The 21924-nt window shown below is 39.6% G+C and overlaps 1 protein-coding gene across 1 annotated transcript; it reads right to left on the minus strand.

Annotated features, from left to right (window-relative positions):
• Positions 1-2334: 2334 nt before the first annotated feature.
• On the minus strand, positions 2335-21924 carry LOC119496477 (ceramide synthase 2-like). Its single transcript, XM_037783797.1, has 11 exons — positions 21316-21924; positions 12400-12573; positions 10988-11105; positions 10763-10881; positions 8994-9051; positions 8685-8735; positions 7271-7363; positions 6829-6957; positions 6475-6581; positions 6211-6364; positions 2335-4177 (listed from the first exon to the last, which is right to left on the minus strand). The coding sequence occupies exons 2-11, from the start codon at positions 12570-12572 to the stop codon at positions 4028-4030; spliced, it is 1152 nt and encodes a 383-aa protein (XP_037639725.1). The 5' UTR covers position 12573; positions 21316-21924; the 3' UTR covers positions 2335-4027.

Raw genomic sequence — 21924 nt, forward strand, 5'->3', positions numbered from 1 at the left:
TGTTGATAATTGGTGCTTTCTATATATATTTTATAATAGTTATATAGACACATATTTTGTCACTACTTGTGTAGATAACAGTCCTGTCTATTCCTTACCTTTATTTGTCCAGCTTTATTGTCCTTGTCCCTACATTTTATTTCTGTGTCTGTGTAAGGCAAGGCAAGGCAAGGCAGCTTTATTTGTATAGCACATTTCAGCAACAGGGCAATTCAAAGTGCTTTACATAAACATTCAAGAACATTGCGACAGAGTGCAAAAGAACATTAAGACATAATTTAAACAGTTATAAAAACATTAAAGATTAGAAAATAAAAACAAGCTAAAAATAAAAGTTAGGATAGAAGCTAACATAGAGTATAACACACAAGAGAAAAAGCTCTAGTGCAGTATAAGATCATTATCTGGTTTAATTAAAGGCAGCAGCAAACAGGAACGTTTTAAGCTTTGATTTAAAAGAACTCAGAGTTGGAGCGGTCCTGCAGGTTTCTGGGAGCTTGTTCTTGTGCATAAAAACTGAACGCTGCTTCTTCTGCATGTTTAGTTCTGACTCTGGTGGACACTAAGCAGACCTGATCCAGATGAACCTGAGAGGTCTGGATGGTTCATAACATAGCAGAAGTCGCAACGCACGACCGCTTCTTGAGTCACACTGCGCATGTGTTGTACCACATACCTCCAGACCCGTGTCCTAACCTCCTTCTACAGGCCTTGGCAGAGCACAAGCTGTCTAGTTCTCTTTCCTCCTCTTTCTATTGGACGTCACACAAGCCAGATACTAATGACGTGACAATGTTGGGAAATCCATGTTCTCCTCCTCCCTGCTAATATAGTTCCTCTACTGAACAATACCACACTATAAAAACACCCTGTGACAGGCAAATTGTCTTCCTTTATTTAAAGTGTTCATGGAAATAACTAGCTACAGTATCAAATACAAGTATCTAAAGTTGTTATTGTGCAGAATGATACTTGTCAGTGTTATATTATAGGACAATATACTGTAGATACCCTAACCAAAAAGAAGTTTATTAAAGTGGGCTATTAGTGTACTTCTTCTCTAAAATGTTATTTTTAAAAAGCAATTCTAAAGCCTAAATTAAATATATATGGTAACACTTCATTTTACAGGTCCACAAATTTCATGGTAATTAGGTGATAATTAGCAATTAACCTATTTGAAATTTCTTTGTCATTACTGCCAAATTACCCCAATATTTACCTAGAAATTTATTGAAAATTACTTTATTATAAACATTATTTAATAATGATATTCCGCTATTTCTCAATAGCTGGTAATTTATTTAATACATTTCCAGGAAAAGAATACAAAGTTAATTGATATGCTTTATTTCAATGTCTGCTGGTAAATAGATGATAATTAGCTAATAACTTCTTTGAAATTTCTTTAAAAACTCCCTGAATCATTACATTAGCTACCAGGTTAAATTTGTGTAATCAATAAGTCACACAATGGAGAGATTTGTGCCTGATCAGAAGTGTCTTCTATTACTTTTGGTTTTCCACATCCGATAAAAAGCAGCGTCTAAGGGCCCTATTTTAACGATTATATACTATTTTAGCATATAATTATGAAATCATCTTTATAATAAAGTAATTTTTGATACATTTTGAAGTAAATATTGGGGTAATTTGGCAGTACTTCCAAAAAATTTCTTGGAATAAATTGGAAAAAATAACTTGCTAATTACCATGAAATCTGCGGACCTGTAAAATGAAGTGTTACCAAATATAGTCATGGATTAAGGTTAGATGATATATTCCATAATTCTACAGTCTGGTACCACTGACTCAGTGTTTACAATTTTAAAGCGTTCTACATAGATTTCAGAGATGGCAGACAAAAAAAAATTAGTGTCCGGTAGAAATGTTCAGTGACCTGCCACAGAGGCACGTGAGGAAAAAGGTTAATTTCAGACAAAAGCTGTTATTGTGCAGAATGACACTTTTCAGTGTTATATTATAGGACAATATAGATACTCTTACCAAAAAGAAGTATATTCAAGTGTGTTATTAGTGTACTTCTTTTAAACTTAAAATAAGAGAGCATAATTTCAGTTTATTTTGTATGTACTTATCAGAGATATACCTAACAAAAGTATACATAAGTATACTTGGCTCATACTGACAAGTATACAGAAAAGTCTAAGTATACTTGGCTTATAGGCCTACTTGTACTTAATCTTTTGATGGAGATACACTTGTGTTTAATGGTCTAATGTTTTATTTACTGAGATTTAGAAACGTAAAAGATTTACTGTGTGGGATGTTTGCACTGCAGACATGATGCACAAATTTAAAAAAGTGCTTTCATTGTGATTCATGATCTTTGCTTTTATTATTAATAACAATACTTAGGCATCATTAAACAAAAAAAATACAAAATAAGAAAAAAAATAACACTGTAATTAGGACACAGCTGTTTCTTCTGTATCACCGGGAAGAGAGGTTGCTGGTTGGTCTGGGTTAGTAAAAAAGAACGTGGTGGTGGAATGAGGGCGAGTCTGAGAGGAAGGTAATTTATAAAGAAGAGGAGTGATACATGAGATGAGAGGAGTGAGGAGATACTAGTCTTGGAGTTGGATCTGTGATGTGAGGTGGAGACAGGAAAGAAAACGAGCGGACATGAAGACAGGAGTGAGAGCTTCCCATACATTACAGATAAGGCACTTGACGTACAAACAACTTTTAAAGCATAACAACAGAACTGCAACACTCATCTCTTGATTCCCTCACAAACACTAAACTGCTAAAAATTGATTTCAGTATATTTTACCTCCTTAACATCAAATAACCTGTAAAACCCGTTTCATACACACAATCATACCTAAAATCATTCACTTAGATCAACACTTAAAATTCTAACCCAGGTTAACAAACATAACCCAGGCTACAAGGCAGTGGATTGAAGAAATCTGGCCCACGTTTGTAAAATCTGGAAATCTGTCCCATTCCATGGCTTTTCAACAAAGCAAACCACTTTTCAGTGGATGGCAGCATCAGCGTGATTCAAGACTCTGAACTGGATCAAACAGCTTCAGCCAAACCAGAGAGGAAACACATTCAGCTTCGTCAGAACTAGCAGGAAGCTGTGATTTATATTGCAGTGATTCTGGGCATTTCTGACTGATCAAACAGCAAAGAACCGAGACTGATGACCTTTATAGGTCAGACATCTCTTTTGGAAGAAGGTATTGAACATAATTAGCTGCTGGATTAAGAATTGAACTGAAATTAAAACAAGAAATCGTCTTGATTTTATGTACAAAACTGACCCCAAATTTACTTCTTAAACCTTATAAGGCATGTTAATTTATAAATGGCACAGGCCGCATTGGAGAGCAGAGGCACTCAGTCCTACTGCAAGTTATTACAGTATATAAGAGACACTGTATGTTTGTGCAAAGACGTTGCAATAGCTGAACACTTACGTAATTGCATAGACAGAAAATTAGGGAATTAAATGCCCTAATGTCTCGCTTTCTTAAAACTCATTCTCTTTTGTTTCTTCTATTGGAAAACAAAAAAAGGTGCAACGAAACAACGCGACACAAGATTAAAGCAGAAAGCTTTTTAAAAATGGCATTTTAACAGCCGTTAGCTGGCTCTAAGGCACACAGAACAAGGAAAGCTAAAGTAGAAGCAGCATCACCCCCCTCCTCTGTCCATTTTCTCCCCTGTCTCTTTGAAATTTTGGGACTGACGACGATACATTTTTCTCTAATGACAAAGCAAAAGAGCCATGCCACTTAATGTAGTGTATACCATCTGCTGGATCTCTGTGCCCTCTAAGAGTACGAATGAACGTGTGTGAGTGTTTTTGTGTTGTGCAAAAGTAACAGTGTCCAATTTCCTCCTGCTGTTCTTGGTTTTAAGGGAATGACTTGCCCCCTCCCTAACCCACAATCCCTTCTTCTTTTCTCTCTCTGTTCATCCCTCCCTCCGGCTCCCCCACTGAGGGATATGAGTCCTTCTCACATTCGGTCGTCCCGACACTTGTTTGCTTTCACTCTGTCTTGTTGTGGTTGTTGTTGTGGACTCTGTGGCCGTTCTGCACTGGCCCATTTTTCTTCATGTCCTTTTTATCATCCTCTGCTTCCTCCTCTTCTGATTCATCTGTTTCATCTTTGTCACTCCTTTCATCGTCCACTTTTTCCTGGAAAAACAAAAGAGGCCGAAAAACGTCATTAATCAATGTTCAAACTGTTCTGGAGCTCTGGATAGTGTCAGAACAAACTCAAACCATCCAGTTGCATGCATGAAAATATGTGTGTGTGTGTTTGTGTGTGTGTGTGTGTGTATGTGTGTGTGTGTGTGTGTGTGTGTGTGCGTTTGTGTGCGCGCATGCACATCTGGTTGTGCATTAGAGATCTGTAAAATGACATGAATTTGAAATATGTATTATATATAATGCATATTTCTTTCATAGCTTGTATGCAATATATTCTTATGTTGCATGTAGTTATAGTTTTTAAGCGTTATATTTGATCTTGTGGGAATCAATATTTGAGCTTCCTTTGTGGGGTGGCAGCTGGGGACACACCAACCCGACATCAGAGAACGAGCGGCGACGAAGGCTGCCTGTTGCGTCGCTTCACGTCGCCTTTGTTTTGGGCGACAAGTTGCACTTGAACACACTGTAAAGACTACAGCCAGCAGCCAGTTAGAACCGACGTTCTGCGCCTGCTCCACACCAGCAGGTCGCGGTAGTCTGTATCGTCATTCAAAAAGGGAAACCGGAAGACCGAGGACTGCGGATAGACATGCCGTTGTTATGATACGTACATGAAATAAAGCAGTGTTTGCCGACCATTTCCACACCACTTTCACTCACGACATAGCTTCATTCCAGACGGGCATGTCATTGTGAAAGTATCCGTGTATTGGAATGATCAGATGAGATGAAGATTGACTTTACTCGTTTGCTTGCTTTCCTCACTTCCGTTTCTCTTCTCGAGCACTAATTCATTTAAGCTGAACAGCCAATCAGAAAGATTTCTCTCACCGATGGGCTCCGCCATCGATTCAACAAGCTGAATCGTCCGAAAAACCTCAGACACGGCCAGACTAGAGCAGACGGTGCGGGGCACACCAAAAAAATTAGACCGACAGACGCTCACTGACGGCCTCAAACTGTCCGACCGTCGGCTTGGTGTGTCAGGGCTGGCTAGGTAAGGAGCTCAGACATCCGGAGGGAGCTTGGAGTAGAGCCGCTGCTCCTTCGCGTCGAAAGGGGCCAGCTGAGGTGGTTCGGCCATCTGATCAGGATGCCTCCTGGACGCCTCCCTTTGGAGGTTTTCCAGGCACGGCCAACTGGTAGGAGGCCGTGGGGTAGACCCAGAACACGCTGCAGAGAATATATATCTCGTCTGGCCTGGGAAGACCTCGGGGTCCCCCAAGAGAAAACGTTGCTGGGGAGAGGGACGTCTGGAATTCCCTGTGAAGCCTGCTGCCCCCGCGACCCGACCCCAGATAAGCGGAAGAAAATGGATGGATGGATGTATGGGTTTTTCTGTTTGTCCTTGCTGGATGATGTGGATGTGAGCTCTTAAACTTCTATGATTTTAAAGAAGACGATATCTTTGGTTCTGCTGCATCGATTTTGATGATTTCTTCAAAACTGTTCATCGTGAGTCTGACAATGTTACAGGAGTGCAATGCTTTGACTGTGAGTTCATCTGCTTTATGTGATTACACTTAAACTCTCCAGCTCTTTTCACGGCTGACAGTGTTTCAGTGTTTATACACAACTCCTTTCAGTGCTTGCACCTTAGTTGACACTTCAACTGACATGTTTTTATTAGTTCATAAACTTGAACTGGCACTACTTTCTCTCAGGACTTTCACTTCGACTGACTCTTCCAGCTCAATTCATCACTTTCCCTTTTCAACTCCTGTCAGCAATTTCATTTCAACTTCACTCAGCGCTTAACACCTAAATTAACACTTACACATGCTTACACTGAAACTTCAATTTCTTCGAGGAACTTCATTTTAACTTCAACTTCTTTTGAAGTATATTAGTACTACTATTATTTCTAGTTTATTTTTTTATCTTTATTTACTGTATATTTGTATTAGAATCAGTGCTGGATGATGAAGGTGTGATGTGAGTGCTGAAATTTCAAAGAGTAAATGGATGAATAAACAGAGTATTGAGCTTTGCATTTGATGTCTTTGTTTGCTTACATTGTGGGTGAGGAAGCGGATTGCTATGCGTATGATGAGGACAGCCCAGAAGATATGTAGACACTGCAGAGTCATCAGAAGTCCGTTGAAAAAGTAGTAGCCAAAGAAGGGCTCATACATTGTCACTGGGTAAACCCACGTACAGTAAATAATCCTGCAATAGAGATATTGAGGATTAATGAGGAGGTAGCTTAATTAACACACAGGTGCATATTAAAACAACACAATAAAACAATAATTTATAACGTGTGTGTGTGTGTGTACCAGAAGGGGAAGATGAACAGCCGAGTGATAATGAAGATTCCAGCAAATACAATGAAGATGTAGTTACAGGCATTTCGCCACCCGGCATAGTTGAACATCTTTGCAGACTGTCAGAGGGAGAAAGAAATAAAATGTGTTTAACAGGAAAGTTGCAGATAAAAAGATCATGTATTTGTTTGAATAATAAAAAATGGTATCCAGTTTGCCTCTATTCAACTAAAGATGACCAAAGTGTAGTTTCCTCCACAAGGTGGCAGTGTGTCATCAGTGAATCATGTGTGAACTAAATGTAAAACTCAGTGGGGATGCAGCACGTGCTAATCGATATACTATGAATGTCTGAATGACATTTACCTCAAGGAAGTAATCGGAGGAGTCGTGGACCAGCATGATGAGAGTTCCAGCGCGGATGTAGTTAACACACCAGGAGAAGCTGATGAGGAGGATGGTCGCCACGTGGTGAACAATCTGTTCTTTGAAGTCCTACAGAGGAAGCGAAAGGAGACATGGTTGTTATGCTGAGACAACAAAAATGTTGGGAATATATATTTGTGTGTTGCATGTTTTTAGTGTGTGTGTGTGTGTCTGTAGTGATGTAGTAGTGCTGAGCAAAGTCCAAACATTCACACACACATACATACACAAACACACGTGTAACAACAGTCTAATGTCCAGCCCACAGTCCATGCCAGATGTCAAACTTATCAGAGTAAGAACAGACTTTGTCTTCCTCTTGAGTACAGTTAATCATGTAATGACCATGTATAAGTGACTGTTGAGAGATAAATTCACTTACTTTTCGTTTGACATCAGAAGCCACACTGAAGAGCAGAGAGCCGTAGAAACCCAGCTCAATCATGTAGTACCAATACTGAGATGGCAGGAGAGTCTGACGGAGAGAAAACAGAGCTTTACTTTTGAAATCGGTACACCAATGTGAGCAAATCTATATTGGAAACTATAGGGCTGCAACTAAACCATTATCATCACTATTTCTGATTAATCTTATTATTCTCTTGATCAGTCGATTTATTGTTTTGTCTATAAAATGTCAGAAATATTGAAAAATGTCCATTACAAGTCCTTAGAGCCCAGGTTAGCACTTTATAAATGTTTGTTTTGTACTGCTAAGAGTAAAAACCGAGAAATATTTGTTGATTATTACAGAAGACAGAGACCAACCGGTTGATTTTTTGGCATTTTTACTAAATGAATTAACTAATGATATCAGCTCTATTAGTAACTCTGTATTAGGAGGATTTCTTGTGATTGTAACGGTAACAGCAAAGAGTATAGAAGCAAAGAGACGAAACGGCGGTGTTTTTTTTACAACAGCCGCTGACACCACTTTAGTAATAATTTAGTTTTACTTTTGTACGGCACTTTGTAGGCAGACGTTTTACTGGCGTCCGGTAGTCGCTTTCAGTCCAAAATGGTGGAAGCGTAGCTTTGCTGCTGGGCGCTGATGTTGCAATGGAACAAACAATTGATTTTTACTTCTTGGCAATGTACGTTCTTTGGTAACGGTAGTCAGAGTGAGGAAAATATAAGCCATTTGGCAATATTTCACAGTAGAAAATCCAACAGTAAAACGGCGATATGTACAGTACGTGTTGCCAATTTCAACACCAGCAATCTTATAGAACATTTGAAGATGCATCACGTGAAAGAGCACAACGTCTTCCCCAAGGCAGAAGGTGAAAAAAAGGACAAACCGTGGCAGTTAAACTAATTAAATTCCAAAAAGATAGCCCAAAAGTGACGAAGATATTATATTTATCACGCTGGTATTGGATCGGTACTCGGTATCGACCGGTGCCGCAAGTTCAGGTATCGGTATCAGGAAGGAAAAAATGGTATCGGAACATCTCTACACTTTAATACCTTTTTCATGGTCATACCAGTCAAAGAATGATGGAAAGGACAATAAGGCAGACTATTATAAGTATAATAGTTTTTATCGACATTTATATCACATTTTGTCAGTACTTCCCAGCTGTATAAAACTTTCCAAGTAAAATCATGAATCAATTCACATGACCTGGACCAAGATAAGTGGCAAAGAACGTTCAGTAGGTAGAGAAAATATTCATTGAAGAAAACTTTTTAATGCCTTCTAAGGCCTTTTTGTGAGGGAATTCAATGCTTTTGAAGACTTTTCTGCAGAAACCCTGGTGCATTCAGTGTAAATAGCCATCCCAGAGACTTACCAGCACAGGGAAGCCTTGCCACATCTCCTTCAGGTCATATAGCCAAGGTTTCTGCATGGAGAGATGTGTTGTGAATGAGACAGCAGAGCTCGACAGGTGTATTTATATCAACTGACTCAGCATGGCAACGAGTCAACGCTGCCCCTCTGACAGTGCGAGAGGTGAGGTTATCACAGCAAAAAAAGACAAACTACCATGGAAACTGTCATGTTACGATGGCAGGGCAGGTGACAAATGAGCATGTGAACATATGGAGACGAGATGAAGAGGAGGAGGAGGAGGGGTCGAGGTTAACATGGCAGTACTCACATCGATGAGGGCGGCCAGGCCAGCAATGAAAGCAAGAAGGTAAAAGGTAAATCTCCAACTGCAAGAGAACACACACACATACAAACACACTTTCTACTCAGTCAATGGGGAAAAGACAATAGACACATTTTCTACCTGCAGACACTTAAACACATCACACATGCTCACACAGTCGCAAACACACAAGAATGCCAGTTGGAAAGAAATGCCAGGCTGAATGAACAGTCTGGAAAAATCTGGTGAACTGCACTGAGAATGTCAAATCAGGACACACACACAGCCAAACACGTGCTGACACACAATGAGCGCTGTCAGACAGTTTCCTCCCCGTGAATATCCTGTAACAGAGACAGTGATGGGTCACTCTCACTACAGCCTCTCGTACAGGTGTAAAGAGGGCAAACACAGCAGCAGAGACAAACACACATAACAACAGAAAAGTGAACACAGAGAAAGAAGATACACAGAGTGTGAGAGATAGATACACCAGTGGGGGAAATAAGGGAGAGTAACAGAAAGCCTGTTGTGTGCACACAAACAACAGGCTGATTCAGGAGAGAAATGTCGCAACACGCACAGCGAGAGACACACCATAACCGGGGAATGCAGTCACATGCACGTCTGTACACATCCACACAAGCATCATACGCGGAACAACAATCTTCTTAAATATCATCTGCCAACCACACATATACAGCAGAAACAGAGACATTCACACACTGCTTCCTCTTCTTGCAGATTAAAGGATCACTTCACCAAAATTACAAAAAAAAACTTTTATTCATGCAGATAGATTTCGTTTAATTTGCTCAGATTTTGAGTTATTTCTCTTTCTCAAGATTTCTGCCTCCATCACAACACCATGAAAGCAAGTTTAAACTTAATTTGTTGAGCTGATGTCGCTTAAAAATGAAATTACTCAGCAACAGTGTCACCGATGTGGATAACAGAACACACTGTCAACACTTTTTATAGGGTGACAAAAACAGCCCTTTAGTTCCGGTGAAAACTGCACCCAATGAGGTTTGTGTCTTCTTGTAATTTGGGTGAACTCATCCTTTAAGTCACGTTAAAATTTTTTTTTTTTTAAAAAGGGTTTTATGGATCCGTCGACACACATGAACAATGACCATGACAATGAAGCTAATGATAGTCACGTCACTACAGAGAAGTTATACATTGAACACAACACACGGGGTGGAATAATGTATTAACAGATCAGCTATCAAAGGGTTTGTCGACATGCATGTTACTGAACGTTTGCCTGTGTGTGATGCTAAAAGTATTATGCTATCTGCCGCTGTTTATGGCACTCTTGTAGATATGATTATCTGCAGCACTGTACATATTTTCTAAGTGTCATCTGTTGCCACGGTGTGAATCTTGCCAGCTGAAACTTGCTAGTTTCAGTAGTAGGTGATCATGCTGTTGGTTATTTTTATGTGCGAGCATTAATTGAGTTAAACCAACAGCAGTGACGGAGCCCCTATTGCAGAGGCCCTGTGCTAATGAGTGTGGATGGTTGGATTTGTGCGTGTGTGTGAGGAGAGTTGAGGCTACAGGCATGGTAGCAGCAGAGTGGCATTGTAATGAGTGCATGTTAAAAATAGAGGGCTACTTTTGCCCTCAGATATGTGCTCATATAGCCCGAGGAACGCAACGGTTTGCAGCTGTTTCAACCTGCTCCATAGCTCAATAGACATATGTCCGTATACGTTTTTATGTTTTTATATGTATATGTGTGTGTGTGTGTGTGTGTGCGTGTTTACCTGGCCTCTCGAAACTTTTTGAGCAAACTCGGTCTGTCCTGGTTCCTTCGTCTCCTGAACCATCGCTGCACTTGTCTTTCTGAATGGCCGGTCTGCTTGCAAAGACTTGCTATTGAAGTCTGAGAACAGCACAAAGAGGTCAGATTTCAGTATTTAATTTCCTGACAACACACACAGCACGCTCTGTCTTTTTTGAAGTGTGTATGGGTGTGTGCGAACATGTACCTGTGTGGGGTTTTTGGTAATGTTACAGTAGTAGGACTCCAGTGTGGAATTGTGAGGGACTTTGAGCCGCACTATCTCTTTCACCCCAAGCAGAGAAGCCAGGGGCGTCGCCACCGTCCTGCAATCACAAAACAGGTTGTCAAGATTAAAAGGAGATGAAATGTAGAGAAGTTAAAGACAGTACAGATGCAATCATGGAAACTCTTTTAATTTGTGAGAAATTATTTAAAATTTGAGGTAAAATAAGCTAATAGACATAAAAAGTAATTTAAGTCATTAGAGGTTCAGGCTGTTCTCATACACCGTTTGTAGCTATACCTACGAAAAGTAACTTGTTGTATCCCACAAAATCGATTTGAATGTAATCCACGTAATCGTGAACCAGGAAATATAAAGAACATCAAACGCCACGTAGGGAGCAGGTTGAGGTGGATGGGTAGGTAAAAAAAAAGAAAGCCGGACTTTCGCCCAGGAGACCGGTGTTCGTACCCCATATGAAAACAGGAGTCAGCGTTGATTCATTTGTTGCGTAACTTCCGTACTTAAATTACGCCACTTCCTGAGTTATTTTAACCCTAACCATGATCTTTTCCTAAACCTAACTAAGTAGTTTTGTTTGTTAACCTAAACGGAAGTTTATTTTGAAAAGACTGTATGCATGTAACGAGCGGAAATTGACATGTGTGTCACGTGTTGCTGAACAATCGTAGGAAAATGCACGAAAAATGAGGAATAACTTTCCGTAAGATATCATACGAACTGTTGTATGAGGATACGTTGAGAGATTAAGATGCTGAAAGTCAGGGTGACGCAAGGATAGTGTTAAATACTAAAATGATTACATTGCCCAGTGAAGGCCTCAATGCCATGTGTAGCGTGATAACCCAAAGAGCAACAAGTATCGTTCATATTTATATAAGTAAATGGAATAATAATGTTATTTGTTTGTTTCTTATCATATTTATAAAATTTTCAGTAAACCCACTTTATATTTTACCACTGTATGATTGGATTAGAGTTAGGAAAATAAAAACAATAATGAGGAAGAGAGCTTCTTGGCATTAGCAATAAAACACATGTGGACTTTGTAATGACAAAAGGAACACTGTACTTGTATGATAAACAATATCAGTCACTTGGAAGAATAGAGCTTTACTTAATATATTGTACGGCACAGCAGCATAGGGAACATTAAATCATTGCTGAGATAAGAATCCTGGAGTAATACAATGTAATTAGAGGTCAGATGATGAGATAACCGATGGGCAGGCTAAAGGAGAAAGAAAAGGAAGCAGCTGGACTGGACAGAAAGAAATGTGTAAATATAGAGGAAGCGAATGTTTGAATTAATAACCAAAGACTTAGATGAGGGGCACAGATATCCAGTAAGACAGCGTGAAAAATGGACTGACCTTTCAAAGACCTGACGAATAATGAGGAATACGAAAGCGATGGGCAGCGCCACCCACAAGTCCTGGGCTTTGGCGTATACTCGTCCATCCCGATCCTCCAGGTCAGCCCAGCCCAGGCCCTTCGGAAACCACAGCCGCTCCTGCCAGAACCACTCGCTCAGCCCCGACAGCATCCTACAACAAACACAGGACACACAAGGAGTCAACTCTATGGGTTTATTAGGCTGTAAAGCTAAAGGCTCAAGACCCAAGATACCAGTACACGTGTTCTCGAGGCAGAATCCACACCCTCAAAAATATAGTTCTATCTAAAATCTGAATGCACAGGCAGTGTGTAGGGGCAGCAGCTATACAGGCTGGGCTGTGTATAGGGGAAGACATCTGTGATTGGGAATGTTTGCTACCATGTTATTAAGAGAATTAGATGATGACACCAACGTTTCCCTCTCACTGGAAGCCTGCCTGTAGGTTTTTCCTAATGCATATAACAGAGCACAAGCAGCATGCTGGGAGCTCAGCTCAGGAGGCCCATGTGAGGGAGGACAAATCAGACCAACAACTGAGCTTCGTGCTTTCAACACCGCTGCCCTCCTAAACAGTTGACAGCAGCTGCGAAAGTTTTATTCAGAGAGTACAGAGATGAATATTTCTGCTGCTTAGTTCAGGGAGTGGCAGAGAAAGGAAGTAAAAAGGGGTGGTGTTGAGGGAGAACCAGAGTCTGAGAGATGTGAGTCATGATTCATCCATATGTGCATAGCAGCAGAGGCGCCCCCACATACTCCATCTCTGGAGTCCCCTTGCAGAACTACAGTAACTCCCCTTCCACCCACTGCAGCTGTAAATGCCAGAGTCCTGTAACCGCTTCACTTCCACTCCCATTCCCACCCTGCTGCTCCCTGCCAGTAATCAAGAAGGTTTCCCTCTTTGGCCTCGAGAGCCATGTGTAATGCTTCCCCCCTCCTTTGAATATCTTTAAAATATGCAGCTGAAATTAGACTCGGATGCAAAGGTCTGGTATAGGTTTGCCTAAAGAGAAGCAGTGTGGTTAGACAACTTTGACGAGGACTTTAACCAAAGTAACAGTGTGCTTCAGGCAAAAGTTTCACTTTCAAATATTGAACTTTAGTCTACCGATTATTCCCTTGATTAAGAGACAAAAATGTAAAATATTGCCAATTAAAATTTCCTGGATCCAAAGGTGATTTCTTCACATTGGTTGTATTGGTGCCTTCAAATGTAACCCGTGAGGTCGTGTTTACAACATGGAAAATCGTGTACATAGTATGCTTGCCGTTCAAGTGGTTGAGTCTTGAGAACACCGCTGCTAAGCAACGGCAATATTAAGGTTACAGTTGGCGTCTAGAAGCCACAGAGGCTGACAATTTAGCAAGCTAGCAGGTGGGTAACATAATGCAGGAAGTGCAAAAGCATAATGACAGAGGAAAAAGATGAGGCCGTTGGGAATAGCAACATTTTCCTCAGACATATTATAAAATTACAAAGAAAAACAATATACGACTAAAATTATAATATATTATATTAATTTTATAAAAAAAATGTATTATACATTATATATATGCACCGAAAAATGAGCTTCCAATGTCAACAAACACGTCACAACTCGTGAACTTGGAGCTTTCAACACTTTCCACTTACAAGGTCGTGAATACCACAATAGGGGGGCATTCATATGGACTCTTCACGTGAACACGGTAAATACGATCCCATTTGAAGGCACCACTTCTTCTGACCAACAGTCCCGAACCCTAAGGTATATGCCTTTTTCACAGCAGCCATTTTTCAGGGTAAACACAGGTGTAATTGATAACATTAATTTTGGTCCCGCTCTATTCAGTGTGTCATAGCCATTCCAGTGAGCCAGCGTGCACAATACCAGTCAATGTTATTCATTAGACCTGTGTTTACCCTGCAATGACATGTCAAAATGGCAGATGTGAAAATGGACTATTCAGTTTACTAGCATAGAAGACTAAGAAGAACAGCAAATATTCACATTTAACATGCTAGAGCCAGAGTATCTTTGGCATTTTTGCTTTAAAAGTGACTTAAACAATTAATTAATTCAAAATTGTTCGTTTTTTTTTGCTTGACAATGGGCAAATCAATTAAACACCTTATCATTTCAGCTTTTCAGAGTTTGCAAAATGCTATCTTAACACAAGCAGACGCACATTAACTTTACCGATACCGAATTGGATATCGGGCCGATACTGACTCAAATAGCTGAATCGGATATTGGTGACAATGGGGCCGATCTATTAAATTAAATTCTATGTTTTTATACTATTTACATTATATACTGGAATATAAATTCCTGTTTAAGTTTTGACCAATTTGTTGCTGCATTAAAAAGGTTTACACCTCAATTGTAATTCCTGTTAATTTTGAAGATTTTTTTAACCAAGTTGCTGGTGTACGATTTATTATTTTAATGATAAATAACAATTCAGTAAATTTATATCTATGTATTTATTGGTCACATTTAGTTTTACAAAGGTAGGAAAGCAATGTTCATGTCAAGCCTGATGTTGCCTTACACATAAATAAAGTGAGGCATACATCTTATTAATTAAACACTGGTATTGCATCGGTACTCGGTATTGGCCGATACCTGAAGCCCAGGTATCGCTATCTGTAATGAGACTGAAAAAGTCCGATTGGTGCATCAAATCTGGACATTTCTGTATCTGGTCAGATTCAGAAATCTGACCAGATACCTCATGGCAGCTTTTGGTGCTTGGCGGTTTTATGGACACCTTTTGGTTCGTACCAAAAAAGTATTTAAGTTTGATAACCAGCCCTTTTTGTCAATGTCCTTATCTTTGCCTTATTAGTTCTTTAAATACAACTTATTCAGATCAGCTCTTGGTGTTTGACACTGATACACCACCCTTCGTTGAGTCCTAAAGATAAAGAATATTGCTGCTCTGACGATGAGACAGTGTCATGCTTGAGTGTGTTGCTTATTTTCCACATCATGTCATGTTAGTCATGGCTCTTGTTTCCTGTTGGAACAGCCTGGCTGGCTGAGCACTGGGCTTTCCCTTCTCTCTCTCTCTCTCTCTCTCTCTCTCTCTCTCTCTCTCCCCTCAGCACAGTTGGTGGTGGTGGATGGGAAGGGTGACATCTTTTTTCCAAGTTATTTTGCCAACTCTTCCACTTCAGTAGCACTACACCTCACTTCTCCACCTGGAGTGTCCTGACAGATCTCGTGAGCTCTGCTGAACAGCTTGTTTGTGTGAGGAGTCTGACTCCATAAGAAGCAGTGTGATCATCTAACCAAAAACAGAAATGAGCTTCTGAGCACAAGTAAAGATGATTCAAGGGGCAGAAGTGCTAAGGAATGCACACAGGTATGACTATGTTGACTTTTCTGTGTATTAAATGATTTCCCTTAATAACAATGAACTGTAACGGTTAATAAGTGTACCCGCTGTAATTAGGCTCAACATACAAACATGCACCCAAAAATAAACAATCAAGGAGGAAATACTTGCAACTAAACAAGGACAAATTCTTTATATTTTGCATCGCTGCTGTGTGGAGACGATTTAGGATTCAAGAGGATATTTTTAGGGTTTCTAGTTGAGATCATCCAGTGAATTCAGCATGTTAAAACTCTTCCGCCCCACCCCCCATAGCTTTCCTAACAAGGTATCCCATTGGCCCACAGGATCACATGACTAGACTCTGACCATTTCAAAGGTCCAATAAAAATAAAGGATGCCTCTGGCAGGGGAGGGAGAACGGAAGTTATCTCACTGTCTCCTCTCTCTTCCTCACTATGACCATACATTAAACGGATGTGGTGATTGTAAACACAGATCCAGCTTCAGGCCAGCAGAGGACAGCTCCAGATGTTACTGATATGTTTCTTCTCAGCTCTACCCAAATCCTGGGTTTACAAACTCATAATGCAGTTTCTCAAAAAATGGATGAAATAAAGGGACGAGAAAAACTTAAACAGACCAGACTAGAACCTGGTACAGAGTCCAGGAGTATTTGGAGAATGTAAACATACTGCCACCAAACCAAGGGAGCGCTCCAGCTATCACTCTCCACGGATGAATACGTTTTATAGTCACCCAATAATTTGTTTATCTGAATGACAGGAAACTGAGTCGACAAAAGGAACATAAGTCATGAGGCAATAGAAGTGAGTCACTCATAACATACCATCTATGTGCACATAACTACTCATTTACTCATATCCATCCATACTTGAGCTGTTAAATGACAGATGACTCATTCAAACCGCAACATTTAAATACTGGGAGACAGAAAGCTTGGACAGTGCACACATGAGAGGGCAAAGCAGAGTCTTCTTCAGTGCCTCAAGTTTGAAGGTTTGATAAGTCAGAGACAGAACGTTACATTGACTACATGCTGATATCACAAAAGATCACAAGACCAAAGAGTCAAAATGAGTCTGTCAGATAAGTCGTCATGGCCTTGAACATTACTGTAGCTCATAGGTTTTAAATATTGTATGGACAGGATATCGAGGTCAATACTTTTTGAGTACTGACTGAAATATGTCTGTAGCCCCAAGTAATGATCTGTCAAGTTGGCATTGAATGCTTGTTCAGATTCTTGTTTACTTATTCCTTGATTAGATATTTGCTGAAATTAATAATTGTTTTTGCGAAATCTAGATTGCATTTTATATAGGCAAAGTTCTTCTATATGGGTGCTTTAAATATATGGTGCCTTCAAATGAAACTCGAGAGCTCGTATGTACAACATCGGAGCACGATATGCTTGGCTATCAAGTGGTTAAGTTGTGAGAACACCGCTGCTAAGCAACGGCAATATTAACGTTACTGTCGATGTCTAGAAGCCACAGAGGATAACAATTACATAATGCAGTAAATGCAAAGGCATAATGACAGAGGAAAAAGATGAGGCCGTTGGGAATATCAACATTTTCCTCAGACATCATAAAATTACGAAGAAGTACAATATATGATTAAAATTACAATATACTCACTTATTATGTACTGAAAAATTAACTTCCATTGCTTCCGCCATTCCTGACAATGTCAGTATTCACGTCAAAACTCGTGAACTCTGAGCTTTCAGAAACTTTCCACTTCACGAGGTCGTGAATAGCACAAGAGGGGGGCGTTCATATGTTCTCTTCTCGTGAACGCAGTAAACACGACCCCATTTGAAGGCCCCATAAGAGGAAATTAAACACAAAGTTTCGCTTATTTCGGTGAGTGTTTTTTTTTGGCGAAAAACCATAGACCATAGAGAGTTATAATTAACTTTCATGAACTAAAAAAACACTGTGAAAGGGTTAAAGTTCTTAGACGAAAACACGGTAGGTTCATTTTCTCATAGACTTCTATACAATCAGACTTCTTTGTGAGGTAATGAAAAAAGGTAATTAGATGTCAGTGCCAAAACTCAGGTATCATATTAGCACCAGTATAACAAGATTTGAAATGATACCCAGCTCTAAGCCTGACATTGATGATGGCACTGTAGTAATTAGCTCTCAGTAATGCCATCCATTGCTGAGGTGATGGAGGATTTCTCTGCAAAAGCTACAATAAAACAGGCTATAAACCTGCAATGGCATCACATTTCACTGATAAATCTGACTGTTTAGTAAATTAACTCAATGATGTAGTAAAATTATGTAATGGGTCACCTTTCCTAATTTAATTAGTATGCTATTTAGTGTAGATTTTGGGGAGATTAGAGATGAAAGGATTAGTAAATTAATCAATTGACAAAAAAATATTTAGCAACTATTTTGATATTTGATTCATCATTTCAGTCATTTCTTTAAGCAAAAATGAAAACTATTCACTGTTTCAAGCTTCTCAAATGTGAATAGTTTATGATTTCTCTTTCATATATGATGGTAACTGAATATATTTGGATATGGACTGTTGGTTTGATACATTTACCTATCTGAATAGATCACGTTGGCTTTTGGGAAATTTTATAATGGGTGTTTTCCAGTATTTTTCGGATATTTTAAGTACCAAGCGATTAATTTAGAAAATACATGGCTGACTAATTGATAATGACAATAATTGTTAGTTGCAGCCCTAGTTTAAAAGCTGATATACTGTGATTTCAACACTGACAAGAGTAAAATATTTGATGGAAATACTGGATACATGTAATGTACTGGTGCAAAAATGTGGCCATTTTCAACATCAGTCAAAGTGCAGATTAATAAGTAGCCTATGCCAACTTTCTGTACTGACATCCTTCATTTTGTGTAGTCCAACAAGCAGCCTCAGTTTGTATATCACAGTAAAAACTATGACATCCTGAATGCACATATTGTGGGATGAAGTGTCAGTTTCCCGGAGGCCTGGTTCGTCAGCTGTAACTCAGGTCATGCCTTGGTCATTTTGAGGGTTCGAAGGGTGAGTCAGACACATTCTTCACATTTTAGACCTTCCTCTGGATCTTGGTTTCACCAAAAACAGTTCAGTGTCATTTACAAGATGTACATGTAATGTACAAGATACAGTGGTTACGCAAACACAAGAGATTACAGAAAATGATATAATGCAAGTGGGAGAAAATGTAAGATCATCCCAAGAGCAGACAGCAAGTCTGTGGTGATCTGTCTCACCACTGTTATGCAATCTTCTGTGTTAAAGGTAGAGATCACAAGAAAGTCAACTTCAGTACCTTTGGCACCGATCTGTGACCCTCATGCATTATTAATGAGGAGATTCAATCAGTCAGCAGACTGATTTTGAATAGACCTGCTCAGGAGGTGTGAGGGTAATATATTGTCATGTTGATTCTGACTGGATTCAGGCCAATTATGCGCTTTGAGTAAGTACAGTTGCTCAGAGCAATCAGATGGCCCCTGGGTATATATCTATGCGAGGCTATTCTTTCTGCTGAGTGGAAGCTCTACATGGTAATGATTCCTTCCCTCCAACTCAACTACTGATTAGTAGCAGTAGAAGTTGTAATCATTGACAGGTGCTAGTTGGAAGAGATAAACCAAAAACCATATATAAGATGTTTTCTTTTTCTCTAGACTGTCAGGGGTTTGTGGGGCTAACATAATGTGTGACCTCGACGCAGAGCTCTCTCATCAATGAGAGGGTTTCTCTTCAGAATGAATTATTCAGTTAGTCTTTTAAATTGACCATCACATATAGTAAGTATCTTGTACTCTGGGGAACAATACCTTCCATCATTGATTAATATACCAATTATCCTTTGGATTAATTGATCTGTCTATGAAACTATGACGCCAAAATATACAATTTACAGGGATATATAACAGAAGACAAGCAGCAAATCATCACATTTGAGAAGCTAAAAACCATCAAATGCTTCAATACTTAATAATAACTAATAAAAGACTATTTGATTACTTGACATATTGTTTCAACACTACTGCCAGTCTTTCATGGGACTTCCAACTAATGATTAACAGGATGTTTGACTGCATGCAAATGCATTTGTTTGTTATTATGTCATAGATTTGTATTAATTTGAGTGTGAACTCATGGCGGTATAAACAAGCATTTGGTTACAAGCAAAACAACACTATTCCCATCATATTCATCAGGACTTCCCAGTGGCTGAGTTTACAGCTACCCTATCTCGATTCCAGGGGGGTTATAATTTAAGAGTAAAATTGAATTTTAAAAAGCATTCTGTTTGTACAACAAATAAGAGTATGTGTATTTCAGTCTGCACAAATATAAATCAATTTAAAAAGCTATACAAAAAAGATATTTCTGGGAGGTATATGGTTGAGGAAGAGTTGTGATAAAGGTTGTGTTAAGGGTTGGTTTATATCTACTTTTTAACTCCGGATGGATATGTGGGTTGTAAATAAACTTGGGATGCTGTTCATATATTTAATTTGGGATGTAAATAAATCTGGAATAGTTTATATATTATATTATATTATGTGAGTTATTAGAGGAGAAGTGAGGAAGGGGTAGGGAAATATAAGTTTTACTTCTACCTACTCCTTTATCTGGACACTATTACGCTTGTTTTGTTTGTTATTATTTTGTATTGGTTTTTATTTATTTTTATGTTCGAAATAAAGTCATTCATTCATGGGATTATTATTCTCATATAATCTTTTAAATGTGTTTTTCTGTCACTGTGGTGTTCATACAGTACACTTTAGACTAAGCTATTGGAGTTACCCTGCACTATATTCATTTTTAACAGTCTCTTCATCTCCTTGTATTTTTTATCTGGTATATTTTTTTGTACTTTGTACTTTGCACTATTAACTTTTTTACTGCCTTTTTACTAACATGTTTTGCACTATGGAACTGTGATGCTGCGAATTTTAATTTCCCTCAGGATCAATAAAGTTACTATCTATCTATCTATCTTCATATGTAGCTAGCTGTTCAGAAGGGAGTTAAACTATAGCTAAGTGAAGATGATGGCAGCAGGAGGGGTCCCAAACTCAAACTAATCTCTAATTTAAGAGTAGATATCATTTAAAAGGGTCTACATGTGGTATCACCCTGAATATTTCACCTCATGGTGTTGTATCCTGCAGCCTGTAGTTGTGTATATTTAGTGATAATGTGACATAATCTGCTGCTAGTTAGCAAACTTTAGACTCACCACCAGTGGGCCAGGAGCCAGGCTTCTTCACATTATACAACAAAGGTTAACAGTTATTAACGTACTTTCACATATTTACAACAATACACCGACATTTGTCGTTAAACCCCCCCAAAAAGGAGCCTCTTAGTTATATTTAATTAACCCTCTACTACATGACTACGTGATGACGTAATGACGTACGCTCACCGTTATAACCCACTCACTCACTCACTCACGCGCACATTAAAACGAATAACGGCTACTCTCAAAGATTCGAAAGTGAAACGGTAACTTAACGGTCACTTAACGGGTACTTACTTTGGTGTTGTCCCGCCGTAGTGACGCGGTAGAAGACGGTGTTGTTTGTTATAAAAATGTCCACAAAGTCGTCCGTCCGGGTCCCACCTTAGCTAGCTAGCTAAAACAACCTAACGGTCCTCTGCTCTGCTGGTTGGTTGTTGCTCAGAAGGGCGCAGTTTGTGTCCAAGTTTAGTCTCCGGGCTGATTCTCTCATCTCTCATCTCTCCATGGCGGACAAAGTTAGTTTCTCCTCTTAAAGAACAACACTGATGGAAGGTAAAAAGATGAGATGCTGCAATGCGACCCGCAGTTTTTCCTCCCAACTCTCAGCTCTCTGTCTCGTCGTGTCCCAGCTAGTTTGTCCCCCACTATGGGTACTGTGTCCCCGCTGGTGGAGTCGTCGGCGGGGTGTTGACTGGGTGTCTGGCCGGGCAGAGGCGGAGGACGGGCCGGTACGGTGAGTAGGAGTGAGAGGAGAGGAGAGGAGACGGGTGAGACAGAGGGAAGAGAGAGAGAGGGGGGATAACGGGGAGGGAGGGGCTGCGAGGATGATGACGAACAAGAGGCAGCACATGAGAGCATTTGGCTGACACACACACACACACACACAGTTATACACACACACAC

Source organism: Sebastes umbrosus, chromosome 11, assembly GCF_015220745.1.
Source record: "Sebastes umbrosus isolate fSebUmb1 chromosome 11, fSebUmb1.pri, whole genome shotgun sequence".
Taxonomy (NCBI): Eukaryota; Metazoa; Chordata; class Actinopteri; order Perciformes; family Sebastidae; genus Sebastes; species Sebastes umbrosus.